This window comes from Leuciscus leuciscus, assembly GCF_965113295.1.
Source record: "Leuciscus leuciscus genome assembly, chromosome: 14".
NCBI classification, from domain to species: Eukaryota; Metazoa; Chordata; class Actinopteri; order Cypriniformes; family Leuciscidae; genus Leuciscus; species Leuciscus leuciscus.
The window spans coordinates 31962224-31989938 of NC_138738.1; the positions used below are offsets into that span (position 1 = coordinate 31962224).

At 38.9% G+C, this 27715-nt stretch overlaps 2 protein-coding genes across 5 annotated transcripts; both read left to right on the top strand.

The window, feature by feature from the left end:
• The first annotated feature begins 45 nt into the window (after nucleotides 1-45).
• On the top strand, nucleotides 46-15679 carry wipf1b (WAS/WASL interacting protein family, member 1b). Of its 4 annotated transcripts, none has more exons than XM_082189761.1 (9): nucleotides 46-154; nucleotides 410-486; nucleotides 7583-7668; nucleotides 8206-8335; nucleotides 8581-8733; nucleotides 9071-9823; nucleotides 9917-10129; nucleotides 12932-13045; nucleotides 13240-15679. In XM_082189761.1, the coding sequence occupies exons 3-9, from the start codon at nucleotides 7618-7620 to the stop codon at nucleotides 13290-13292; spliced, it is 1467 nt and encodes a 488-aa protein (XP_082045887.1). In that variant the 5' UTR covers nucleotides 46-154; nucleotides 410-486; nucleotides 7583-7617; the 3' UTR covers nucleotides 13293-15679. The 4 variants fall into 4 exon arrangements, with proteins under 4 accessions (XP_082045887.1, XP_082045888.1, XP_082045886.1 ...); XM_082189762.1 differs by lacking the exon at nucleotides 46-154 and adding an exon at nucleotides 2665-2794 and having other exon boundaries at nucleotides 182-486; XM_082189760.1 differs by lacking the exon at nucleotides 46-154 and having other exon boundaries at nucleotides 183-486.
• Nucleotides 15680-15711: 32 nt separating this feature from the next.
• Nucleotides 15712-27120, top strand: gpr155b (G protein-coupled receptor 155b). Its single transcript, XM_082189750.1, has 18 exons — nucleotides 15712-15850; nucleotides 15888-16200; nucleotides 17066-17539; nucleotides 17635-17813; nucleotides 17900-18120; nucleotides 20190-20358; nucleotides 20454-20609; nucleotides 22224-22307; nucleotides 22716-22836; nucleotides 22983-23067; nucleotides 23221-23311; nucleotides 23398-23593; nucleotides 24562-24633; nucleotides 24737-24840; nucleotides 24988-25083; nucleotides 25184-25248; nucleotides 25338-25475; nucleotides 26982-27120. The coding sequence occupies exons 3-18, from the start codon at nucleotides 17122-17124 to the stop codon at nucleotides 27028-27030; spliced, it is 2244 nt and encodes a 747-aa protein (XP_082045876.1). The 5' UTR covers nucleotides 15712-15850; nucleotides 15888-16200; nucleotides 17066-17121; the 3' UTR covers nucleotides 27031-27120.
• Nucleotides 27121-27715: the final 595 nt, after the last annotated feature.

Genomic DNA, 27715 nt, shown 5'->3' on the forward strand with positions numbered 1-27715 from the left:
CTATTACACAGTCTACTCTACAGAGTTTGACAGATGTTTGTTTGCGCCCAGCTCGAGGCAGTCGCGCACATCTGGAAACGTTGCATCACAGACGAATGTCCCGGATAAAGAAAACGAAGAGAGTCTGTTGTGTTGGTGGAAGAAGAAAAACTGGGTAAAGACACAATTTCCAAGATATCACGTTTTTTTCTAAACATTGAGCTGTACTTCCCTCATCCATTAGAGATGTGATACTGATGAGACGTACTCTGAATTGTTGCATGCAGTATTAAAGCGATAATGTTATTCCAGTGAATATGATGGGGTTGTACAGGCTGCACGCGCTGGGCGGAAACAGTGGGGAGAAGTTGTGAGTGTTTTCTGCCATGAAGGAGTGGCCCAAAACTTGAGTTCCTCTGTGTTTGTGTAGTAGATGCTTCATGATGATGATCGTTGTTGCATTTGTTTCGTAAGCGGAGGACACGGAGAAAAAGAAGCAAACCACCGGTGAGTGTTTATGCAGCATGTTGCTTTCTAAAAACGCGCGATTTAAGGATCTAATTTGTGATTTGATCTTGCCGTGATTTATTTATTGTCGCAAACTTGCAAGTATTGTGTGGGTTTTTATTAAGTTTTAAGTTTTTTTCATCCACAAAAGCACAAACGTTGCCAACTTTTAGAGGAAGTCTCCTCCACAGGGTTGCCAGTTGAGCGTGTATATGTGGCAGGGAAAATAAGAAAAAAAATTTCTGTAGTTTAGAGACACAACAAATCTAAAGTTTTGTCTTTCAACCAAATTCCACTGGTTTTTATGAAGGATCATTGTCATTTCACAATTACTTCAAATCTGGTTGTTGCTGTTGGTGCAGACGGTTTCTGATTAGTGAAAGACCCGTTTTTTGAGCCGGATCTTTTCAGTGAATCGGTTAAAATCGGGCCGAGCGATTTGTTCACTAATGCTCGGCTCGATTCCCAAGAACCGGTTAATGAGTTTATAATAAGAGCAATATTTGGAGTGAGCTTTGGATTTCACTTAGGGGGTGATTAGTTGCTGTAATTGAGGAATATCAGAGGAGTTACAAATAACTGGAAATAGTTTTTCAAATTGCATGAAAGTTTTATCAAAACACATACAAGTTGATTTTAAACCATTTTATAAAAACGTGGAGAAACGTTTTCAGCCAAAGGAGGTAAATTAGTTTTAATATTGTGTAATGTAAATATAATTTTATTAAGCTAAATAATGACTTTTGTGCGCTGAATCATGGCTCCAACAACCACCTTATTAATAGGCTACAAATTTAATCGAAATTAAAAATGAATGTAAAATAAATAAATGTAAGTCTGTATAGAAAGTTAGAAACCACATACAGTATGACAAAAGAATAGTCGAATCGGTTTTTTTTTTGGTAACCGGTTCTTTAAAAAATGAACTGTTCAAAAGAATCGATTCGTGGACATGAGTCGGACTTCTGTGAGCATGTGTTTCTAATTGAAAGGCCATGGGGTCTCCACAGTGAGATACAATGCAAGTCATATGCTCTTCCCCTTCCTTTTTTTCTTTCAGTTTTTTTTATTCCTTTCTTCTTGTGAATTAAAGACCACATTATTTTGCGCTGTCAATGTCCCAAAGGTTTTCAAGTACAGTATTCTTTTATTTTTGCTTTATTCATTCCTTTTAAATTGGTTACCTCAAAGCTCTTTGTTTGTGTGTTAGTTGGCTTGGGATTGTGTGGATTTGTGTGTTTACCGATGTAGAATTGACTTGTAAAACAAATTAGGGATGTCAGGGTGTCTGACAAATTACTAGGCCTACCATGAAAATGCTTTGATCATTGAAAAGCTGAGAAATGTAGCTTTCAAGTGAGATTTCTTTCTTGCATTAAAGACTTTTATTAGACTATGACTGCTGATCTCAATGCCAGGCCATGCTCTTGATTTTTTTTCATGTGGTTTTAAGCAAGTGTGAAATGTGACACTATTAAGCAACTGTTGGTTTAAAATCACAGTGAGTTGCTGTTGAGGCTGTGAATTTAGGTGTGCAGTTTTTAGTGAGAACTTAAGTAGGAACGAGTCATTTTAGGCTTCATAAGTCACACAAATATAGTTCTTTCTCTGCATTAACTTCCTCTCTATGACTGTCATAACTTCTACTTCTCTCTTGTCTGGTGGTTTAGTGTTCTATCCAACCAGCCATTCAAAGAGAGTCAGAAATCATGTGACGGGATCTGAGATCATTCATTAGCTACAGGCTTGCATGTAGCCAGAGGTGTCAACATTATGCTGAGTTTCAGAAAGGAAGTGGACAATAAAGTGATGGAAAGACAGAATAAGAGACAGTGGGTACATTATTTGCTGGAACATGCTCGCATTATGCTAGCTGAGCATTCGTAAGCTGCTTTTTTGCTTTTGATGTGGAATTATAAGCAAGCATTGCAATGCGCAAATCACTGAAATTCTGCTTTACAACTTGACTTGACACTTTCAAATAAACTAATGCATGGTTCTCTGTGGGTGGCCCCTTCCTGCCTGATTCTGCATGTATGATGTTGCAGGTTGCGGTTGAATGACTCCAACCATCTCTTCAGTTCTGCCTCGAGTTAACATTATTTAGAGAGGTCTGGATATCTTGAATTTAACCTTTAATTGTTGACATTGGCCTTACTTTTGGATTCCATAATTCAGGGTCTTTGGCTGCATCCCAATAGAGTGCCAGCCAACTTATTCAGCTGCCTTGGTTCCGGAAGTATTTTTCCCACAAAGATTTTTTTTAAAGTCTTTGGTAAAGTCATGAAGCAAACCAACCAGCTACGAGGTGAATCACAACATTACAAACTTTGAAAATTGGACAAAACAAAGGTACAAGACTGTAAAGCCGGCATGAAGCAGAAGTTGTCTTTTTGTTCCCTGTCACGTATATCCGAGTGAAACTGCTTATTGTACATTATTTTGATTAAAGTTTACAAGGGCACATGAATAAAAAAAATGATGTGCATAGATAAATCATTTGTAATAGATACTTCAATATTCCATAATTTTTTTTGATTTCATGGTGACTTTCACATAAAGAACTATGAAGTGTTGTGAATGACAAATTAAAAACGAGAGAGCAATAAATAAAAAACTATTGATTTAAAGAGGGTAAATAGAAACAACATATTTTACATTTATTGCAAAATATGCATATAATTACAAATATTTGAGTAATTTGAGCGAGTAGGGGAGACTGTCCCTATCACGTCATTTGCAGGGCTTCATGGGAGAGGGTGGGCCATAAAGAGTTCTTTTGACACAATTAGCTTGTTTCGATTGTCTGATTGGGGAAATTTCTCTGCAGAATCATGGGTTAATTCGTTTCTCACCAGGAATCCCTCTGTTATTATTGAAAAAATTATTTGTCATGGGTTCCTTCTGGAATTTCCTCTGGGTTTTTAGAAAATGTTCATGTTTTGCTCTACAATACAAAGTACACAGTTGTTAACAAGCTGCTACAGAAGGACACACTAATCTCACATACTATTTAGAACACACAGTATGCCAGTTGGGATGCAGGGTTGACTCTCTTGACCGTTACAGAGGTGAAATGCATTATGGGCTTGCATAAGACAGTGGCACACTAAAACACACACTTGGCATAGACTAATTCCAAAAAGAACATAATGTCTAGCCAAAGTCCCTGTTTTCGACATGATGACATTTCAGAGTGCTGGATGTAGAGCACCATCCGGACAGTGCAGCCGTCGGGTGTATATAGCATCACATTCTCCATAGTCTCTCTCTCAAGACACTGGAATGTAAATATAGTCCGTTTCCAGGAAACTTTTACTGTGCACCTCTTCTCTTCTCATCTCTTCTTCACTACATTTATCCTCCTCTCATACCCTTTCCTCTTGTTCGTTCTCCTCTGTCATTTCTACTTTTTTGCACTAATTTGCACCCCTCGTAAATCATAAGCGGCAGATGTTCCCGATCGGTTAGGTGAGGTGCAGCTAAAAGTTGAACACAATGGGTGCTTCTCAATACTCAAATTGATGCTTTCACCGTCCTCCAGCCCGTGACCCAGAAACCGATTGAACTAAACCATTCTGAAGGACATTTCAATTCTCTAATTGCACCTTGAGAAGACGAGGAACGAGGGCTGCATCCGAAAACTGATAAATGCTGCCTTCGGAGAATGCATTCCAAGGTCGGAAAGCATTAAGGCACGTCCGAATGCAATGTTAGTTTCCATTCCTGTCTCCTGAGATACCTTCATCTGATCGATTTTTGAAGGAGGCATAGATGGATCCTTCGCTGCCTTTGATATCCCACAATCCTGTGCTTTCCATTCAGTGACAGTTGAGTTAGAAAAATAAATATAACATCTGAAAGTTGCGGCTGGTTGTCAGTTGTAAATGTACATTTTTGATCACGGTTTCCACCTATGATGTCATTTCTAGCGAGAAGTTACTATTGTAGTAATTTGATATTTTCTTAGTTTTCACCAAAGCTCGCTCTATTTTGCTGTAGATCATCAAACTGTTACGCTTCCTCAGAAGTCCTTCCGAAATCAGTCTCGTGAGGTACCTTCATCAGGCAGCGAGGCAACAAGTCAACTGCCTAAGGTTTCGGACGCAGCCGAGGAAGCTGTGTGGAAGCGAAGCGAAGATACACAGGTGTATCCTTCTGAGGAAAGGAAGCGTGGAAAGGAAATGAGGATGCACAAAAAGAAATGAGATGCAACCACTCTTTTCAAACAGGCCTCCTTTGGTTATAAAATCAAAAAGCCCTGCCTCAAACTCATGCTTTTGCGTCAATGTTGCTGTGTTTGTCTGGGGTGTGTTACCTCTACAGCAAATTAACTCGCTGCTAAACAACCATAGTATGTTGCATCACTGGTGAATTTAACTGGTTAGTCTGGACTGTTTCCCAAAACTGTAGTAACATGGCTGCACTGCCATCTTTGTTCAACAACCCCTGATTCAACAAAAAATGAATTATGACGTTGCGCAAAGGTAGTGGAGGAATAACTTTTGCTAACTGATTGATTTGAGATTTTTATAGTTAATTTACATGAACACCAGAAAGCTGTTCATTTTTTACCTACAGTACTTCACTATTTTTGTTCCCCTTCACTGCTGTTTATGAATGTTCATTGGAACTCGGAACTCAGTGTTTTAGGAAATACTGAATCCTTGAACTATGTTGTTACGATTGAACTTGTGACCATAGTTGGCAAACGATTCTTTTGAGAAGAGCACCCCTGGTCAGGATTCTCAAACAAACAGATATTCAAGCACAATGACATATTATAAATCTAATCAGCATGGCTCATGAATATTAAATAGGCGATGTAGCGTTCGACCCTGTAGTCCTAAGTTAAGGTACGTTTTTACTGCCAATGCAACCATTTGGCAGAATCACCAGCTTGGTCATTTTACATTTACCGTTTTTTTTCCTTCCAACCACAGCCAAGCAAAATTAAGCTTTTAAAATCCTATGATTATTTCCCCCCCCAAAAAAAGTTGTGGGGCATAGGGGAACTCAAACAATTCTAGAAGTGATTATGAATGATTGCTACACTCCACTTCTGGGATTTCCAAGTGAATGTTCCACATTTTAGTGTCATCAACAAGGACCCATATTAGTCCTGATATGATCAGCCTAACTGAAATACACATAATTGTTTATGAAAATTTTGCTGCTGGAAGAGGTGTTAGTGAGGCCAGCAGGTCTGTGTGGGTCCTAATGCCCCAGTATAGTGACGGGGACACTATACTGTCAAAGAGCACCGTCCTTCGGATGAGATGTAAAACCGAGGTCCTGACTCTCTGTGGTCATTAAAAATCCCTTCCTTCGAAAGAGTAGGGGTGTAACCCCGGCATCCTGGCCAAATTTGCCCACTGGCCTCTGTCCATCATGGCCTCCTAATCATCCCCATATACCGATTGGCTTCATCACTGTCTCCTCTCCACCAGTAAGCTGGTGTGTGGTGGGCGTTCTGGCGCAATATGGCTGCCGTCGCATCATCCAAGTGGATGCTGCACATTGGTGGTGGTTGAGGAGATTCCCCCTTCTATGTAAAGCGCTTTGAGTGCAGAGAAAAGCGCTATATAAATGTAATGAATTATTATTATTATTTAAAATGATATGCGTGCCTGCGTTCTACTGTATGATGACCTTTTTTTGTGCACAGCATCCGGGTTTGCTCACTTCACAGTGAACCAAACTGACCGGATGTCTGCTTACCTCTGAATAGAGAGAGGGAGAGGGTGTGAGAGAGGAAGTGACAGAGCGGAGGAGAGAGAAATGAAGTAGTGTGATGTGGCTGTTTGTAAGATGCCTTGAGAGATCTTGATGATGAAAGAGCAGATGTTTTAAGAGCTTGTGAGTATGTTTCCATGTTTGTGTGTCCACTTGTTTTCTTTGAGTCTCATCTGTGTTCACAATTCTGGATTTAAACCTTTTATTGTTTCTTTGCCATCTTTGTCTGGACATTATGAACCCATGTGGATGTGTGGTTATGAAAGAGAGAATGAGAAGTGAGAGGTATATTGCTGTAGCTCTTCCTGTTTATGATCTCTTCCGGAAGTCAGCAGTGAGGGCCTTTCATCGAACTTGCACATGAATTCAGTGGAAAAAAACAGTTTGTAAATGTTGGCATAAAGAAAGAACGTGATAGTTATTACTGTATTAGTTGTATATGTGAGTGTGTGAGAGAGTGTTATGAGAACTAGTCTATTATGGTTTCTGCATCTCAGAAATTACCACCTTCTTTTGTTATGGCTTTTCCCACATGTTGTCATCACATGCACAACAAGGGATCTTAGTGTATAGCACAATGAGGTATTTCAAGACTTGCAAACCCATTCAAAACTTTGTGGCTATGTGAGACCACTGTATAAGGGTCATGTGGTCTGTTTAGTAGCAGTGATTTGGTGAATTGCTGAGGCTGTTTTTTTTTTGTTTTTCTTTTTAACCTGAAAAGTGTGGTGAAGTTTCAGATGTTGCTAATTGTGCTACAGTTGGGTTTCCTGTTTATGGTGTTCAAGCAGCAATACAAGGTCAAAGATAATGGGCTTAATGACAAACATAAGTGTCACCATGAAATCATAATGAACAATTCATGTTTTTTTATTATTATAAATTATTTGTCCTATTTATTTATTTTCATTTTCTCCCCTTTTAATCTTTAATCAAAATCACTTCCCCTCCCACTTGCAGCGACATCTCTTCTCTGATGATCCATCAATTCCCGATAGACAAAATCAAGTCATGCCCTACATTTCTTCTTGTTTGAGAAGCCGCTTCATTCAGATATATCACAATAGTGAAGGAAAGACTATCGCAACTTCTGTTTCATGCCAACTTTAATCTAGTTTAGAAAACTTGTGCCAGCGATCTTAGAAATGTAGACTTTGTATTCATGTTGGTTTCGCTTGGTTTTGAAAAACTTAAATTCTGTGCTACATTAAATGAAAAGTTTAAATTTAATTGCTCTAATAATGTCATATGGTGCGACCATAAAATAAAAAGTAATACACATTTTTGAATACATTTTTGTATAAACGTATTCGTATAAAAAGTATTTTTAAGTAAAAAAATGTGTCTGTCTTTTTGTCAGGTCTCAGTAAGAGCAGGTGACACCAAGGAGAAAAAATGCCGGTACCTCCTCCACCTCCCCCTCCCCCACCCCCCACCTTCTCTCAGGTACAAACAAATAAACACACATACTGGACCGTTTATGATCTGAGACTTTTAAACACCAGGCATTATATATTTGCCGACTTTAAAATGGTTACAGATACAAACTGGGCATTATACACTAAACAACCAAGGATCACACACTAACAGACTTTCAAGTCGTTCTGAACACATCAAACTCATACAGAAACATGCTCCTCATTGCTAAGAGATGCATGACAAATGAAAACAATGTGTGATTTAAAACTGGCTCAAAATATCAAACATGTTTGATATCTTCCAGATGAATCAAATAATTGTCTGAAGCTAAACAAATTTGAGTCTGTGGTCATACTCTACTCAATTTGTTCTGCTTACAAATCTGTAAATCTGCAGACTGGATTTGACTTTCATCAGCTAGTATCAACTTTTCCAGCCAGCAAATTGGGGCAAAAATCTGGGGAAATGTTGTGTGGTGTATTCCAGATTTTAGTGGAGTAGGCATGAGGCATCAATGTTTTAATGATTTCTACAGAAAATATCTATGCTTGTTTTTGCTCACAGGCAAACACTGAGAAGCCTGCCTTGAATAAATCGGAGGAGAAGGGCAGGAATGCTCTACTGTCGGACATCAGCAAAGGAGCCAGGCTGAAGAAGACGGTTACTAATGACCGTAGTGCCCCCGTATTTGAAAGTAAGATCCTGCATCTTATGGAGTTACACTGTCTAAGTTAAACAGCCAGAATTAAATGTTATAAATTATAAAATGTATAACTATATTTAAACAGGTTTTCATTTCTACTGTACCTTTAAAACTGTAAATTACCTTTGTGATGATTGGCTAACTTTTTTTTTTTAGAAATGATATGAGTAGCAACGCTTACTTGTTGCAGGTTTGCTCTCCAGTCCAAAATATTAAACACATCTTTGTTTTGACAGAACCCAAAGCTGGTGGGGGTGGAGGAGGAGGTGGGCCTGGAGGGGGAGGTGGCGGAGGGGGAGGGTTTGGAGGTGGGAGTGGGGGTGGAGCTCCAGGTGGTCTGGGAGGACTCTTCCAGGGGGGCATGCCAAAGCTACGCTCCACTCGAGATGGTGAGAACACACAAATATTTAAACATTGTTTTCTGTGTACTGGCTGGTTCCTTCACCCTCTTTAGGGATTGACTGATATAGAAATCTTGGCTAACACCATTATGTTATGGTTGATAACAACATGGTTGCTGATGTTATAACTCATGACGGTTTCATCAATTTTTCTAGTGGTCACACAAAAGCTCCAATATAGAATTTGACATTAAATAATATTTGTAATATACAATTTATGAAACACAATGTAATATTTCCTTCAGAAAATTCTGAAAAGGGTGTATATAAAATAACTTCACAATTATATTATATTATCTCTTAGATTATTTGGTCTCTGTTTCAGACTCTAGTTGTGTCAGGCCTCCGGTTCTGCCACCTGGTGCTCGTAGCACTGGTCCACGGCCCTTTGGAGGAGGATCTGGATCTGGCCCTCGTCCGCCTTTGCAACGAAGTGAATCCGTTGACCCCCCGCGCCCACGGATGACCCCACCCCGTCCTGAAACACCTGGAGGGCCTCCACCACCTCTTCCAAGTGCCCCACGCCCCTTTCAGAGTGGCGCACAGAGCAGGGGACCACCCTCACTTCCAGGGGCTCCCCGCTTTGGTTCTGCCCCGACACCTCCACCTCCAAACCTCCCTGGACGGCAACCTGCACCTCCACCGGTGCCAGGTGGATTTGGTCGTCCTCCTTCAATTCCTTCGCCCTCTGTTGGTCATGCCGGACGACCTCCTCCTCCCCCTGCACCTGGTCGAGGTGATGACCGTCCTCCACCTGTTCCCCCTGTAAATCGTTCTTCTTTGCCTCTCACTCGGGACAGCCCGCCCCCTCCACCTCCTCCATCAGCAATTAATAAACCAACTCCTCCTCCGACTCCTGCTCCCGCCTCTTTGCGGGCACCTGTAAGTGCAGCACCTCCACTCCCGCCAGGACGGCCAAGCTCGCTTTCTCCCGATGAGCATACGCCACGCCTTCCCGAACGGAACCTGTCACTTGGCTCGCATCCTCCTGCCCCTCCGCCTGGGCGATCTGGACCCCTTCCTCCACCTCCTTCTGAGAGACCGCCTGCATTGGGTAGGAATACAGGTGGACGAACAGGTAAATGAGGAGTGGCAAGTTGTTGCAGAAAGATTTGGAAATCACCTGTTTGATCATTTGATCATTAATGTGTCTTTGTGTTTTTGTCCACAGGTCCTCTTCCACCTCCACCTCCTTCTGGTCGTCCAGGAGGAGGAGGAAGTGTGAGGTCATCACCAGCCCCTCCTCCGCCAAACAGACCAGGTGTTGAGCCTCACCGTGGTGGCAGTCGACCACCACTCCCACCAGACAGACCCTCCTCTGGACCTCTGCCCCCTCCTCCCCCACCTATGGGCAATGGATACCACAATCAAGGGCATAATATAGGTAGTGTGACATTCATATGCTTGCTTAAGTTCACCAAGAACAATTGCAATGTATTTTAGAGTGTTTCATTGGTACAACTTACCAGAAGGTAAAAGTACACTACTCCCATTTGCTTGTTGAACTTTTGGTCTCAAAACCATTGACATTAATAAGTAATTGTTCCTTTCTTTGCTGCTATAACAGCTTACACTCTTCAGGGAAGGTTGTCTAATAGATGTTGGAAGGTAGCTTTGAGGATTTGTTCCCATTCAGACATTTGAGCCTCAGTTAGGATGTTGGATGTTGGGCATTGGAGTCTGGCTTGCAGTCTGTGTTCTAAATCATCCCAAAGCTGTTTGAATCTGGGTTTTGTGCAGGCTAGTTAGGTTATTTCACACTATACTCCATAGTCAATTTACTGGTGGCATCATATGACAGTACCACGCTCTAAACTGTTCATTTCAAGGGGGCACTTACTTTTTGCCATGTAATGTAATAGGCCAGTATTGCAACCTTTATTGCTGCCAGGTTCATCACTTGTTGACGTATTCTCAAACATTTCCATTGTGGTGTTTGCTATTTGAAGAGCCTTTCTATATTTGGTTGTGTTGTAAGTATTTGCAGTGCGTTTCTGTATTTGGTTGCATTGTGAGTATTTTCAGCACCCGTGTTGGCTGGTGTTTTTTCTATTTGCATGTGTTTTCTTCAGTTGCAGCGTGTTGAGCTCTCTCGGCCTCCATAATTGTTGTTCCATAGTCTCAGTTTATTTTGTTCATAATGAAACAAAGGCCCGGAGCAGTGGTGTTGCCATCTTGTGGACAAACCAATAAGTGCAAAAAAATTCAATGTGCATGTGTGATCTGAGCTAGTATGCAGTTAAAAAACCAGTCTGCGCATGTTCAGTGCGTACATACAATGTGTGTATGTATGTATGCTGATGATGAAATTTACATCACGCACAGTGTATGCATACACACTTAATGTACAGTGAGGAAAATAAGTATTTGAACACCCTGCTATTTTGCAAGTTCTCCCACTTAGAAATCATGGAGGGGTCTGAAATTGTCATCGTAGGTGCATGTCCACTGTGAGAGACATAATCAAAAAAAAAAAAAAAATCCAGAAATCACAATGTATGATTTTTTAACTATTTATTTGTATGATACAGCTGCAAATAAGTATTTGAACACCTGAGAAAATCAATGTTAATATTTGGTACAGTAGCCTTTGTTTGCAATAACAGAGGTCAAACGTTTCCTGTAGTTTTTCACCAGGTTTGCACACACTGCAGGAGGGATTTTGGCCCACTCCTCCACACAGATCTTCTCTAGATCAGTCAGGTTTCTGGGCTGTCGCTGAGAAACACAGAGTTTGAGCTCCCTCCAAAGATTCTCTATTGGGTTTAGGTCTGGAGACTGGCTAGGCCATGCCAGAACCTTGATATGCTTCTTACAGAGCCACTCCTTGGTTATCCTGGCTGTGTGCTTCGGGTCATTGTCATGTTGGAAGACCCAGCCTCGACCCATCTTCAATGCTCTAACTGAGGGAAGGAGGTTGTTCCCCAAAATCTCGCAATACATGGCCCCGGTCATCCTCTCCTTAATACAGTGCAGTCGCCCTGTCCCATGTGCAGAAAAACACCCCCAAAGCATGATGCTACCACCCCCATGCTTCACAGTAGGGATGGTGTTCTTGGGATGGTACTCATCATTTTTCTTCCTCCAAACACATTTAGTGGAATTATGACCAAAAAGTTCTATTTTGGTCTCATCTGACCACATGACTTTCTCCCATGACTCCTCTGGATCATCCAAATGGTCATTGGCAAACTTAAGACGGGCCTTGACATGTGCTGGTTTAAGCAGGGGAACCTTCCATGCCATGCATGATTTCAAATCATGACGTCTTAGTGTATTACCAACAGTAACCTTGGAAACGGTGGTCCCAGCTCTTTTCAGGTCATTGACCAGCTCCTCCCGTGTAGTTCTGGGCTGATTTCTCACCTTTCTTAGGATCATTGAGACCCCACGAGGTGAGATCTTGCATGGAGCCCCAGTCCGAGGGAGATTGACAGTCATGTTTAGCTTCTTCCATTTTCTAATGATTGCTCCAACAGTGGACCTTTTTTCACCAAGCTGCTTGGCAATTTCCCCGTAGCCCTTTCCAGCCTTGTGGAGGTGTACAATTTTGTCTCTAGTGTCTTTGGACAGCTCTTTGGTCTTGGCCATGTTAGTAGTTGGATTCTTACTGATTGTATGGGGTGGACAGGTGTCTTTATGCAGCTAACGACCTCAAACAGGTGCATCTAATTTAGGATAATAAATGGAGTGGAGGTGGACATTTTAAAGGCAGACTAACAGGTCTTTGAGGGTCAGAATTCTAGCTGATAGACAGGTGTTCAAATACTTATTTGCAGCTGTATCATACAAATAAATAGTTAAAAAATCATATATTGTAATTTCTGGATTTTTTTTTATTTTTATTATGTCTCTCACAGTGGACATGCCCCTACGATGACAATTTCAGACCCCTCCATGATTTCCAAGTGGGAGAACTTGCAAAATAGCAGGGTGTTCAAATACTTATTTTCCTCACTGTACGTGGAAAGCCAAAGTATACTTCAGGGCTTAACTTGCCAAGAACTTTATCAGCTTAACTGACAGAATGTCACACATCTATGCTGTCTATAGATTGTTTTTTGATCCCAGCATATTCCTTGAAGTTACAATTTATTTCTATTTAGCTCTAAATAACACTGAAAGTAACTTGGATTTGCAGATTGTTGCAGATTAATTATATGTGTGTTTGATTTATTTCTCCAAGATGAGTGGGAATCACGCTTCACGTTCCGACCTGTATCAGACCTTCCACCCCCAGAGCCCTACATTCCCTGTCAGAAGACCTATCCTAGCAAACTGGCCAGGAACGAAAGCCGAGGTAACCAATCACAGCCGTGTTTTCTCATCTTTTGCGTTTTTGTTGCTATGCTCATAGACAAAACTGACCCACAGCTGTCGCTTCCACATGCCAATGAATACTTTGAATAACATTCAGTCCTTTCAGCACAATCATGGTTTTACCCATTTGTTTATGTGCCTTTGTGTGTGTTTGTATATGTCTGTCTGTTTCAGGTTCAGGAAAGAAAGAGCGAGGTGCACCTCCCCTCCCCCCCATACCTAGGTGAAAGAAACCTTTTTCTCAGGACCTGACAATCCTTCGTTTACCTAATTATCTTGTTTTCTCTGGTACTGTCTGTTTCTGATATTTTTCAACCAGAGTAGTTCATTAAAATATCAACAAAACAAAAAAAGTATAAAATAACCATAAAAAACTGCACATGGTGTTCTATTATAGAAAACATATATTTTATAGCATTTCGTTTTTTTGTTTTATAGATTATTAAATATTTGCTATTATGACTATGTCAAGTAAAGAGCTCTACAGCGATACTACAGCTAAGTTTGACTTTATTTTTGAGGATTTTTTTTTTGAGCAAGTTGAATTGTTGCAGCAGTTTATTGCCCTTTAGGAGAGTGTTGAATGTTTCAGTTGTTTGTCTGTCACTTCTATTCCATCAGAGTTTGCTAGACACTCCTCGATGTAATTATATTTTAAGAAGGAATGCAACAGTCAGTTTTATGCCTCTCATTAAAGGGATAGTTCACCCAAAAATTTTAATTGTCATTAATTGCTTACCCTCATGTCGTTCAAAACCCGTAAGACTTTCGTTCATCTTCGGAACACAAATTTAGATATTTTTGTTGAAATCTGAGAGCTTTCTGTCCCTCAATTGACAGCTATACAACTGACACTTTGATGCTTCAAAAAGTTTATAAAGAGATTGTAAACTAATCCATATGAATTGAGCGTAGTCTTTTCTGTAGAGACCCGATCGCTTTATTTGATGAACAGATTTAATTTAGTCTTTTATTCGCATATAGACATTGATCAGTGAACATCAACAGAAGTTCAACCAAACCTGCTTGATGCGCGAGAACAAACCTCTTGTGGAAGATCAAACGTGCGTAAAACAAGAATGAACATCTTTGAGCTTCTGTTTACCACAACTGATGTGTGAGTTGATGAATGTTTATATGTGAATAAAAGCCTAAATTCAATCTGTTCATCATATAAAGTGATCATGACTCTTTAGAAAATTGGACTAAACCGCTCAATTCATATGGATTAGTTTTACGATCTCTTTATGAACTTTTTGAAGCCTCAAAGTGGTAGTTGTCAATGAAGGGACAGAAAGCTCTCAGATTTCATCAAAAAGATCCTCATTTGTGTTCTGAAGATGAATGAAAGTCTTGTGTGTTTGGACTGACATGAGGGTGAGTAATTAATGACAGAATTTTCATTTTCGGGTGAGTATCAATTTAAACCATTGATAACTTTGGTGAGTTTTGGCACCCCCTACCTTCCTGTTTTCATACAACACAGTAGGAATGTAGCGTTGACGTTTCAAAGGTAGATTGTATGGTGACTAGAACAATATCAGACTGAAATTAAATGAATGTGTTTGCTTTAGTACCATTGTGTGTACATGTGTATGTGGTGATAAGGGCCAACACGTTATAAAGAATGTGGAATGTTCTCCAGTGTGCAGAGCTGCAGTATGTCAGGACTCTGTTTATCCTGTAGTATGTATGGATGGTACTTTCACCAGATTTGTTCACATATGCAGTGCCTGATGTAAAAATAAAAAGGACTGAGTTTATGGGGAAATGTGGATGTCCTTTATTAAAGGCTCTTTAGGTCAACCCCCATTTAAACAAGTCTGAGAGCTGATGTTGAATAGGACTAATCTTTAAATGAAAAATGATTTGCCTTAAAATCCCATAAAAGTGTGTTTCTATGTATCATGGGATTCTATCTGTGTTTAAGTAAGAAAAAAAAAGGCCAAAACTGTGTTTAAGAAGTGTTATATTTTATGATATATGTATGCACTTGCTTGTTTTGTTGATATTAACTCAGTATTATGTTGCCTTATGTATGTTTCTCAGACATGTAGACGTGCCTGTCAGGAGGTGTACTGTTTGGTTTGACTGTACTGTTTGGTTTGACAAAAGCGCTTTACTAAAAGTATCATCAAATAGTGTATCAATCTTTGAATTACAATGTCAATGTAATGGCTTGGTTTATGCTGCCTTATGTTTGTTTACATAAAGAAGAGTTGCAAAAGCCTTCTAATGAAACATTAAAAGGAAAATTACATTTAAGTGATGTATGCAAAACAGCATAATCTCTGAAGCATCTTGAATTTGACGGAGAGGAGACGGATGATTGCACAGCCAAAAAGAAACAACAATTTGCCACCAACCTTATTAGTAATAGGCTTAGCCTACTACAGCCTCTCATTTTTTTTTATATTCTGTTTGCACCCCGTTTATGACATTGTGTTGTGACCAGATGCGTAATGTGGTACTTTATATGTTCTCTTTGTGCCTGTAGTAGTTGCACATTTTAGTTTCATACAACATATGTTGTTTAATTTGTGTATTTACTTTACTTTGCTATTCTGGTGTGCCAAAATATGTTGTTTTCTAAATAAACATGCGCTAGACGCTGTATTTTGCTTTTCATTTAAATAATTGTGCATTTCTGTGCTTTTCAGTTCTTATAAAACTCTAAAACTTTTTTTGTGTGTGTTTTCAATGCACTTTGTTGATTTATCATAAATTAATAAATAAATGAAAGGAAACCTACTGTGTTTTAAAGTGAAAAATAGACCATGATGTGGTTGTCTCCCGACATTTTCCGTCTTTACTAATATTAGAGGCAATATGACGCCCATCCACTAGCGCGCATGACGGTGGCCAATCACACGAGAGTGTTCCGACCATCAGTATATTGTCTACATTTCCACCAATCAGCGACATGACCAGACGAGTTTAAGGCGGGGTTTGACGACGTAATAGGCTGACTCAAGCGTCAGTCATTGAGTGATTTGACATTGAAAGTAACGGAGTGCCGAGCTCTAGTCTAGAGATTCTGTGAGCAGAGTGAAAACATGGATGTTTCAGGCGTTTTGTTTTTCTTCAACATGATATGCAATCCATGCATTGATCATCTCGACACGTGAATACATGGTAGGTCATCGACAACCTTTACATTTTTGTTTTCCTCGCAAGGTAAGACTGAAACGTTTATAGTAGTATAGATGTCAACTGTAGCTTTGGCTGTGTATTTATTTATTGGCCTTGTTTATCATAAGAAAAAAAAAATTATATCTTTTGAAATTTTCAATATTATACTATTTTATATATGAATATATTATAGTTGGTCAGTGTCCAGATTTTTTGCAGCTCATTTAAAAATAATAGTAATAATTAGTTGTTAATGTAATCATCACATAATAAAATATTTCTGATTTACTATAGAATTATAGAATTTTATCATTCATATAGAATTGTATATATTATTTTAACTTTACTTAAATTTGGGCATTATAATTTAATATAATGCACTGCCTGGCCAAAAAAAAGAAAGAAAGATTTAAATAGGCATTTTCTAGCATGTTAGGCTATATGTTTGGCATTTGTATAGATGTCAAATTATTCTTCATGCTCCCTCCTTAACATTCTTCACAATTTGAGCCTAATGAATCTTGACATTGTCATCCTGGAATATGGCCATGATGTGTGCTTAAGAAATGAAAAGCTACACACTCCATCAATCAGGGTTAGAAGAACCGTTGCCAAGCATATTACTTGCTAGAAACAAAATAATCACTGCAATAATGATCCAATCATAGACTCTTAAGTATGAGCCTATTTAAATCCAATCGGGATACTTTCAGTGTATAATTACACAACTCCATGGCTGCTATAAATTCATAAACACACTTCTGCTGGAAAACAGTGCCATATATAGGGCAGCAGCACATTCTTTTGTTGAGCCCTCACTAAAGTTTTTTGACATGTCTTTATTCTTTATGTATTTTTTTATTCCTAGCTTTCTGATCTGCACCATAAGATCACCTCTCAGTGGTCACTGTCAACCTCATCATCATGGAGGGCCAATATATCACCATTCATGGCCTCAACATCACCCACAGCCCCATCGGAGCACCGGCCATGTCTATCAACAAACTTTTCCCGGCTCTGCTGGAGTGCTTTGGCATTATTCTGTGCGGATATGTGGCGGGTCGCAGTGACATCATTAGCGTGGCACAGGTCAAAGGACTGGGCAGTTTTGTGTCGTGTTTCGCACTTCCTGCCCTGCTTTTCAAGAACATGGTGCAGCTGCAGTTTGAGCACGTCGTCTGGTCGTTTCTATGGAGCATTTTGATCGCAAAAGTGTGCGTGTTCCTGCTAGTTTGTGTGCTGACGCTGTTGGTGGCAAATCCTGAGAGCAAATTCAGTAAAGCAGGAATGTTTGCTATCTTTGCCACTCAGAGCAACGACTTTGCACTGGGATATCCTATAGGTGAGGATCCTCTCACACACAAATACATCTAAAATACACATGCAGACAGTTCTGTACAAAAACATATTAATCATAAGATCCTATTCCCCACACAGTGGATGCGCTGTACAGGAGTTCGCACCCAGAGTATGTGCAGTATATCTATCTGGTGGCTCCTGTGTCTCTGATGCTGCTGAACCCTGTGGGCTTTGCTTTGTGTGAGATCCAGAGATGGAAACACTCCAATGACCGCAGCTACAGCAAACTGCATGTGATATTTACAGTCATACTGCAGGTGTGTGCGTGTATTTATCTTAATCCTGAAGTTTCTGTTGATGTCAGCCTTTTTTCATGTTGGTCTCACCTCTTCTCTCTTTTTAGGTTTTGAAGAACCCAATAGTCTTCATGGTTATTGTCGGAATTCTCTCTCATTTCCTGTTTGGTGGACGTGTCCCTGTTTTATTAGGAGAGTTTGTTGATGGACTGGCAGACTCTTTCGGAGGGGCGGCACTCTTTTATCTGGGCCTGACCATGGTGGGACAGATGGGTAAACTCACACGTACCACTGGGGTTTCCCTCATCCTGCTTATCACTGCCAAACTGTGAGTGAAAGAGAGTTGTATGTGGGGTGTTATGGCATAGTGGTCAAGTCAAGTCATCTTCATTTATATAGCGCTTTTAACAATGTAGATTGTTTCAAAGCGGCTCTACAATAACAAATGGATGATTTAAGGAAACAGAAATTGTTTTGGCTTTATAGCGGTTCTTGAATAAAGATATTTTCCAGCTAAAGTTAGTTTTGATTGATTCACTTCCGTCGCATTAGTTATTAAATTAGAGGCCGCTGAGACGACATTGTTCTCTCTACACAGACTTTAAATGCAAATCTGTGAGAAACGCTGATGGCACTCACATGTGCATCAAGAATTAATTCTATAGTTATGCGCATTTGAATATATGTGCGTAGGTTTGTAATTCCCTACAAACCAAGCCTTAAACTACTTGTCTGGCCTTCATTTTTTGATACAGAATTTGATCACTTCGGGGTAGATACGCGAAACCGAAATTATCCCGACAACGCTTTATCTGTAGACTGGAAAAGGGATCCTTCACAGGGAGAGACTAGTTGGCACTTCAGCACTGCGTTGTCATCGGGTCCAGGCGAAGGTCCTTCGTCAGATCTGGATACGGCCTGGATCCGGCAGGCTGCGGGAAAACCTCGGGATAAACAAAGACACTAAAATTAGCGTAGATGCCATTCTTCTTATGATGTAACGAGTACATCAGGATTTATGGGAAGTGTTCCCAGTTCTGGCTGACCTAATCTATGCATCCTAACATTGGATTATAGAAGTCTATAATGTATTATGTGTATGCTTGGTCAAAGAGATGTGTCTTTAATCTGGCTTTGAACTGACAGAGTGTGTCTGCTTCCCGGACAATGGTAGGAAGACTGTTCCAAAGTTTTGGTGCTAAATAGGAAAAGGATCTACCACCAGCAGTCGATTTTTATATTCTAGGTATTCTTAACTGGCCGGAATTTTGAGATCGCAATAGACGTGAAGGACTATAATGCGTTAAGAGCTCGGTCAAGTACTGCGGAGCTAAACCATTTAGTGCTTTGTAAGTAATCAGCAATATTTAAAAATGTATACGATGTTTAATAGGGAGCCAATGCAGTGTTGACTGAACAGGGCTAATATGGTCATTCTTCCTGGTTCTGGTAAGAACTCGAGCTGCTGCGTTTTGAACTAGCTGTAGTTTGTTTATTAAGCGTGCAGGGCAACCACCCAGTAGAGCATTACAATAATCTAGCCTTGAGGTCATGAACGCATGAACTAATTCTTCCGCATTTGACAATGAGAGCATATGGCGTAATTTAGATATATTTTTAAGATGGAAAAATGCTTTTTTACAGATACTAGACACGTGACTTTCAAATGAAAGATTGGTATCAAAGAGCACACCCAGGTTTCAACTTAGATTTCTTAGTGGTTTATGTGATTATGCCATTTGTAGCAAACGTTACCTTCAGACCAAGGTGTCATTCCTATCATCAGCAGTGTTGTTGTTAGCTAAGAAAAAAATTTAAAATCATTTTCATTATTTGAAATGAAGCTGAAATAAAATAAATGTATAATATAAATATCAGATGAAAAACAAAACTAAAAAAAACATTTAAAAAACGTAGATGAACATTAGAAATGTTGTCTTGGCAAGTAACTAAAATAAAATCAGTTGAAGATGAAGTATTAAAATGACTAAAACTAAAGGAACAGGTCAGGACAGGTCACTAAAGCTGAACTACTAAATTAAATTACTAAAAATTAAATGAAAATAAATACTGTCAATAAAATAAAAGCTAATTCAAATGCATCATATTAAGTTGTTAAAACAACTGTTATGCAAATTAAAGGGATAGTTCACCCAAAAATGAAGATAATTTGAATGAAATCTGAGAGATTTCTGTCCCTCCATTGACAGCCTACACAACTACCACTTTGACGCATGACATGAGGGTGAGTAAATTATGACAGAATTTAAATTTTGGGGTGAACTATCCCTTTAATGTACATTTTAAATGTAGTTAAAATACATAAATCTTAACCATTTTTGAGTGCTGATTAATGCAATTTAGGCAGATCCATGACTGTATATTTGTGTTTTCCAGGCTAGTTATGCCATTGATGTGTAAGGACATGATGGAGCTGTTGAATGCTGGTAATTCCAGCTCTGTGAATCACTCTAGCATGTCTGATTTTGCTTTCCTTTACGGAGTCTTCCCCACCGCTCCCAGCGTGGCCATCTATGCTGCCAAGTACAACATGGAGCTGGAGGTGGTAAGCTATGCATTTCTGTAAATGTCACCCAGACTCAGTCACTGCTATTGAACATTAGTTAACACAGATCAGTACAAGTGTTTTGTGTGTGGTAGGTGACCTCTGGTATGGTCATTAGCACCTTCCTGTCAGCGCCCATCATGTATGTGTCGGCTTGGTTACTGACCATCCCATGGTTGGAGGCCTCGTCCCTGGTGGCGGAGCTACAGGACGTGAGCTTTAACATCAGCATTGTCAGCCTAATAGCCCTGGTGAGTGTGTGAGTGTGTGAGTGTGTGTGTGTGTGTGTGTGTGTGTGTGTGTGTGTGTGTGTGTGTGTGTGTGTGTGTGTGTGTGTGTGTGTGTGTGTGTGTGTGTGTGTGTGTGTGTGTGTGTGTGTGTGTGTGTGTGTGTGTGTGTGTGTGTGGGTTTATGTGTATAACAACACATACCATTTGCTTACAGTGGATTAGAAGTGAGAAAATTAAAGACTTGTTCAGTTAGATCTTCTCTTCTCTTCTCTTCTCTTCTCTTCTCTTCTCTTCTCTTCTCTTCTCTTCTCTTCTCTTCTCTTCTCGTCTCATCTCGTCTCTTTTCGTCTGTTCACTTCTTTTTTTATAAAAGGTTTTCTCCTGTCCACTGTCTTGTGTGGTTCATTTTTTATTCTATTTTAATGTATTCTGTTATTATATTGTCTATTCAATTTGGTTCTGCTCTTTTCTGTTCAATTCTGTTCTATTCAGGTCTGGTGTGTGTTCACTTCTTTTGTCTATTCTATTTTATTCTATTTTATTCTATTCTATTCTATTCTATTCTATTCTATTCTATTCTATTCTATTCTATTCTATTCTATTCTATTCTATTCTATTCTAAGTTATCTCCTGTCCCCCTGTCTTGTGTGGTTCCCTTTTGATTATATTTTAATCTATTCTGTTTTGTTATTTTATTGTCTATTCTGTCTATTCAATTTTGTTCTATTCTGTTCAATTCTATTCAGGTCTGCTGTGTGTTCACTTCTTCTGTATGTTCTATTCTATTCTATTCTATTCTATTCTATTCTATTCTATTCTATTCTATTCTATTCTATTCTAAGTTATCTCCTGTCCCCCTGTCTTGTGTGGTTCAATTTGATTCTATTTTAATCTATTCTATTCTGTTATTATATTGTCTATTCTGTCAATCAATTTTGTTCTGTTCTGTTCAATTCTTTTTAGGTCTGTTCACTCTGGTGTGTGTTCACTATTTTTGTCTATTCTATTCTATTTTAAGGTTCTCTTCTGTCCTCCTGACTCATCTGGTTCACGTTTGATTCTATTCTATTATTATATTGTCTATTCTGTCTATTTAATTTTGCTCTGTTCTGTTCAATTATGTTCATGTTCTCTTTTCTTTTATGTTTTATGGTTAATTTCTGATTCTATTTTGTTCACTTCTGTCTATTCTGTTCTACTCAGATTCTTTTCTGTCTCTTCTGGTTCACTTCTGATTCTATTCAATTCTGTTCTATTCACTGTTGTGTTATTCTTTTGTATTATTTTCTGTTCTATTCAGGTTCTATTCTCTTTTTCCGTCTCTTCTGGTTTACTTTACTTTTGATTCTATTACATTTTTATTCATTTTTATTCAGGTTTTTTATACTCTTCTCCTTCTCCTATTCTTTTCATCTGGTTAATTTCTGATTTGATTTTATTATGTACTGTTCTGTAAAACTTGGCTTTATATGCATGTGTAACCAATAACCATAGAGAACATACAAAAGAATTATAAGAGGATTAGAAATAATAGGTTCTAAATCAAACAGAGGTTTATAGAAATATCTTATCCTAGAAACAATGAGTTACAGAATCTGGATTACCAAAATGTTTGTGTGTGTGTGTGTGTTGCAGGTTTGGACCCTTGCTGTCATGCTTCTTAGTAAGAAGTTTAGGAGGCTGCCACATATGTTTGCCACAAATTTGTTTTTAGCACAGGTACATAATCTTGCACAAAGACACACATATCCATAATTGTTCACTCACTTGCTTTTTTCCCTCCCTGTTTCTTTCCCTCTCTCTTTAATTAGTGGCACTTTTTTTAAAACTCTTACCCCTAAGAATTCAGAAACTTGTTCCACGCAATGCTACAGACATGAATGATGTCTCAAAATCATGTGGTTTATTGGGAAGAGTGCTATTACTAAAAGTAAATAGCTTTACCTACCCTAAATACCCTAACAACTGCAAAAGACACAATAAAACTCGCTCAGAACACCTTAGCTGCCGCAAAGCAATGCCCTGGCAACCAGCAAGTTGTTTTAACATATATTTCTTCAGAAAATGTAAAAATCTATTTTCTTGATTTACTTCAAGCATGCTATGTTTATTTTGTCTCTTATGCAGCTCCTAGCGTGTGTGTCGATGATCTTGTGGAAGTTTGTGCTGAAGCAGGGGAACGTGTTTGGCCAAATTCTCACCTTTACGCTACTTTATGGGTCTCTTTACAGTACCTACATGTGGACAGGTAACAAATCATCAAACACTTATCACAGTAAACAATACTTGATGGATAAGGATTATTTTCATAGTGTGATTTTAGGTTGTGAGACATCTCCTTTGTGTTGTGCAGTTGTAGCGGTGTTTAGCAGTTGTGTAGATATTGTGTTATAGGTCTTTTGGCGTTCGCACTTACTTTATTGGGCAGAAATGAAAACTTGAAAGTGAAACCCATAGTTTTCATCATCTTTGGATGGGGGTGAGTATACATGCGTGTGTGTTTATTATTCCAAAAAAATAAATCCTTTCAATGAGAAATTAAATGAATTTTTAAAACTGATAGCAAATTATACAGCAGAATTCCATATTTACTGGAGAAAACACCGTTTATGTTTTAATTTTGTTACCTTAGAATTCCTTTTCTGATTGTGGGCGGGCTGCTCATGATAGGACAAAGAATGAATGACAACGTAGACTCCGCCTTCTTTTACGGCAAGGGGCAGGTAGGTTGGGATTTTTGACTGCAACAATTTGTCTCTGCCCCCCCCCCCCCCACACACACACACACTAACTGTCCTTTTCTCTTCAGATTGTGTGTACTCTGGTAGTTCTGAGCTACAGCATCGTTCTGGCTGGTCTGTCTTTGTTGAGTTTGAGCCGAGGGGCCCAGGAGGAGCAGAACTATCAGGCCCTAGATCAAAACTCCATGACAGGCACAACAGAAGATGTGAGACACCCCCAGCCAGAGAACCAGAACTCATCTGAGCTAGATCAAACCAACACAGGTAGATTGTATGTTATATATAGATTATATATATACATATATTCTACAATAAGCAAAGCAACTAACTTAAAGGGATGGTTCACAAAATGTTTTAATTCTGTCATCACTCACTCTCATGTCGTTCCAAACCCATAAGAGTTTCGTTCATCTTCGGAACACAAATTATGATATTTTTAATTAATTATGAGAGATTTCTGTCTCTCACCCAAAACTCTGATGCTTCAAAGCATTCATAAAGAGAACATAAAATAAATCCATATGAATAGAGTGGTTTAATCCAAGTCTTCTGAAGAGACACGATTGCTTTATATGATGATTTAATTTAGGTTTTTATTCACATATGAACATTGATCAGCGAGCATGCATAGATGGAGCACTCAGATATGGTAAAGCGATTGTGTCTCTTCAGAAGACTTTGATTAACCCGCTCGATTCATTTGGAATTCTGTTACAATCTCTTTATGAATGTTTTGAAGTGTAAGAGGTTTGGGTGAATAGACTTTTAATGGAGGGACATGAGGGTGAGTAATTGATGACAGAATTTTCATTTTGGGGTGAGCCAACCCTTTAAAGAAATAATAATAATAATTCACCCAAAAATTAAAATTCTCATAATTTTGACCACTTTTGTCATTCCAAACCTGTTTGACTTTCTTGTGCAGACCACAAAATATAATTTAAAGAATACATTTCTAAATAATTTTGTCAATGTAATAGAAGGGGTTCAAAACAACATTTGTTGTTTTTTACATTTTCCAAAATATCTTCTTTTGTGTTCCCATATAGAATGAAACACATACAAGTTTGGAACAACATAAGTATTATGACAATTAAAATTTTTGAGTCAACTATCCCTTTAACAACATTTCTTATTCGGTGTAGTGACTGTAGTTGTTTTCCAAAAAGTGCTTTTCAAATGCTGTATATTTGTAGAATGTACATGTATTGTAACTTCTCATTTGTTGACAGATGTTTCCTGCAGTGAACCCATGCCAGATATGATAGTCGGACATCTTACTGACTCACCAGTGCCTTCAGCAGGTTGAAATATTTTTTACTTCATACTTATGCTTATCAAGTCATTAAATACTGTTTGATTGCCAAGTTTCATTAGGGAGTATAAGAGAGCGTGTTTCTGTTCTAGGGATTTTCCTGAGCGAGGCATCAAACTCCAGGCACGTGCAGGAGGAGAGACAGATATCTCGACATCTGCTCCTCTGCCTGCTTCTCATTGTCAGCATGTTGGCTGTATGTTCACTACACATACCGTATGAGAAAGACATACACTCCCTCATAAACACATGCATATACACATTGTAAATTATACTCAGAGCACTCAACATCCTCCAACGTCAAATTATCTCTTTTACATTTGAGACTGTTTTTTTCTTCCAGAACCTGTCCAGCTGCCTGTGGTGGTTGTTCAACGCAGATCCAGGGCGGCTTTACCTCGAGCTGCAGTTCTTTTGTGCTGTAGCCAATTATGGACAGGTGAGCACAGTAACACAACTCCCACTGCAAACTTAGAACATCTAGAAGATACATGTGAAGAGTTGCTATAAAAATGTAAAATATGCCTTTTCTCCATCAGGGTTTTGTTTCCTTTGGAATTTTTGGGTTGGACGAGCACCTGATTATTCTTCCATTCAAAAAGAGGTGGATCAGCCATGTTTGTGTCATTCATTTATTATTCATTTATTATTTATTTTGGATGTGGTTTCATCAGCTTCTTTGTGTGTTTGTAGGCTGGCTACTCTGTGTGGTTTCGGTCAGGATGAAAGCCTCGAGTCTGCTGCTGTTCCTGAGGAAATACGACTGACCTGTACACAGTTTGTGAGATACCACAAAGATCAGTGCGTTCAGGATGTTGTTCGCCAAAGAGGGTGAGTATGTGTGTGTTCACATATTTTATATGTGGTTCGAAATGAAATAATTGATCATTTTAGGGCGTATCAGTGCAGCGTGGTATTTTTATCTATAGATGTTCACATAGTTGGACAAGCGTTTTCTATTGTACCATTGCGCTTTCTTTTCATTTTCACATACATTTTCTAGATGTTAATCACAAATACATTATTAAACAGATGATTATTAGTTTATTTTATTTTTTTGGCCATTTTTATTCATAGTAAATTGTGGACTTAAAATGATAGGGAAAAGTGGGCAGTCCAGCACACATTTATTATTAAATGTTATAACTGATAACATTTGTATATTTACCAAAGCAATAACAACACTCACACCATTTAAGTAAACGTTTCTTTGAATGACTGTTCAGGATGCTTCAACAAATTAAATAGGGCCACAGACATATTTTGTGGTTCCTGGAACAACGTTCCTGTCTGAAAATTTTGTCCTAACCATATCCCTACCCCTAAACCTAACCCTACCCATAACTTATCCCTAAAATCAGAGGGGAATGATAGATTAATAACACTGATATAGAAGCACCCAACCCTTGTTGTAAGCCTAAACTTGACATAAACTGTAAACTTGTCCCTCAAATCTGATTGGTTGTTTGGAATGTTGTTCTAGGATCAACAAAGATGTTGACACAATATATAAATATAACAATAATGATAACGATAAAGATGTAGTTTAAAGTTATTGTTCTTGGTGTGAACGGGCCTTTATTCTCTAAATCAGGGCGCACTGTTTCTGAACTCTTTGAAACACCTCAATTGTAGTCTTAAGTTTCCAGGAATGCATCACATTATTCCTGATTTAAATCATTCCCGCTAAAGGCATTCACAAAAAAAGGGGCTAGGCCTTGTTGAGTTGCGTTAGTAGTGTGTTAAAAATTGCAATTATAGTAAAGGGCTTGACATTTCCGAAACACGCTTCAAGTGGTTGACCAATCAGAACACGCTGGTCCAGCCAGCCAATCAGAGTACATTGTACATTGGGCTTCATAGAAACAGGAACTAAACGGAGGCTGCATCCGAAATCACATACTTCCCTACTATATAGTTGGCGAAAAAAACGTATGTGACGAAAGAAGTATGACTGAATTCACAGTACTCATAAAAGAGTAGGCAAAAAGTACCCGGATGACCTGCTACTTCCGTCGAGATTCGGAAGTGTGCATATTCAAAAATGTACCTACTCAAGAGAGTATGAAATTTTGGACACAGCCAGAGTGTTACTGACAGACTGGGAAGAGAGGTGCTGCAACAGTGTAAAATGTAAAAAAATAATGTGTTTTTGAATATTCAAGTGTGAAAACCTATTCTATTCTATTACACCCCAAAAACAAAATCAAGACTTAGGGCATAATAGGTCCTCTCCAAATTCGGAAAAATAACACACTTCACCTTTAAACCTTCCTTTTGACCTATTCCTGTTCTTTTTTCCTCTCTTAACAGTTTATTTTTTCACTTTTTTCTTAGTGGATCTTCTGAATCTCTCACTGGACCTGTGGGTGAATCCTTCCTTTGATTGACAGGTGTACTCACTGGTGTATGAGCAGTGGGATCATTGGCTCTTGTATGTGGGTGTGGCCAAAGACAGAAAGGTGTGTCCTTGCTTTCAGGACACGGCTTCAGATAAACGTTGACTTACTTCATGTGACATATCTGTATTGCTTCCAGCTCCCTGTGATATTGCTTCATAGGGGTGATGTGCTCAGTGAATCTTCACTTTGTGGTGTCACACAAGCCGAAGCAAGAGCTAAATAGACTGATTTATGTATCAGTATGTGTTGTACATCTTGAATTACTATGCATGGCATGCAAAAAGCACAGAACTCTTTTTCTCATATATGCACAATCAACAGCCTTTGAACTTCACACACACTTGCTCTGTTCCAAAGCCTAATGAGCTGCCAGTGTAGGCAGCATTTTAAGGCATCAAGTGAGCAACATGGTTATGCTGCCTCCTGAGACACCTAATTTTAGCCTAATTTAAGGCAGCATTGCATGTGTTTTTTGTGAAAAGGCAATCCCAGAATGCACTATTACAAGCTGAGTGAAAAATAAGTACAAGGTGGTGAGACAAATTAAAAATGTATTTTTAGGGGTTCATTTTTCACATGCGTAAAGGATTGTATACCACGCAATTTTTGACACACACCCACGTCATTCATACCACATGGTAGAACTCCTCATTCTGAGTAACTTTGCCT

What these genes read in the sequence shown, in the direction of transcription:
- wipf1b (XM_082189761.1), top strand. Translation starts at nt 7,618, where the DNA reads ATGCCGGTACCTCCTCCACCTCCCCCTCCCCCACCCCCCACCTTCTCT. An exon ending in GCTACGCTCCACTCGAGATG is followed by an intron (nt 8,734 to 9,070) that starts GTGAGAACACAC and finishes TCTCTGTTTCAG; the next exon opens with ACTCTAGTTGTGTCAGGCCT. An exon ending in GAATACAGGTGGACGAACAG is followed by an intron (nt 9,824 to 9,916) that starts GTAAATGAGGAG and finishes TTTTGTCCACAG; the next exon opens with GTCCTCTTCCACCTCCACCT.
- gpr155b (XM_082189750.1), top strand. Translation starts at nt 17,122, where the DNA reads ATGGAGGGCCAATATATCACCATTCATGGCCTCAACATCACCCACAGC. An exon ending in ACAACATGGAGCTGGAGGTG is followed by an intron (nt 20,359 to 20,453) that starts GTAAGCTATGCA and finishes TGTGTGTGGTAG; the next exon opens with GTGACCTCTGGTATGGTCAT. An exon ending in TTCATCATCTTTGGATGGGG is followed by an intron (nt 23,068 to 23,220) that starts GTGAGTATACAT and finishes TTGTTACCTTAG; the next exon opens with AATTCCTTTTCTGATTGTGG.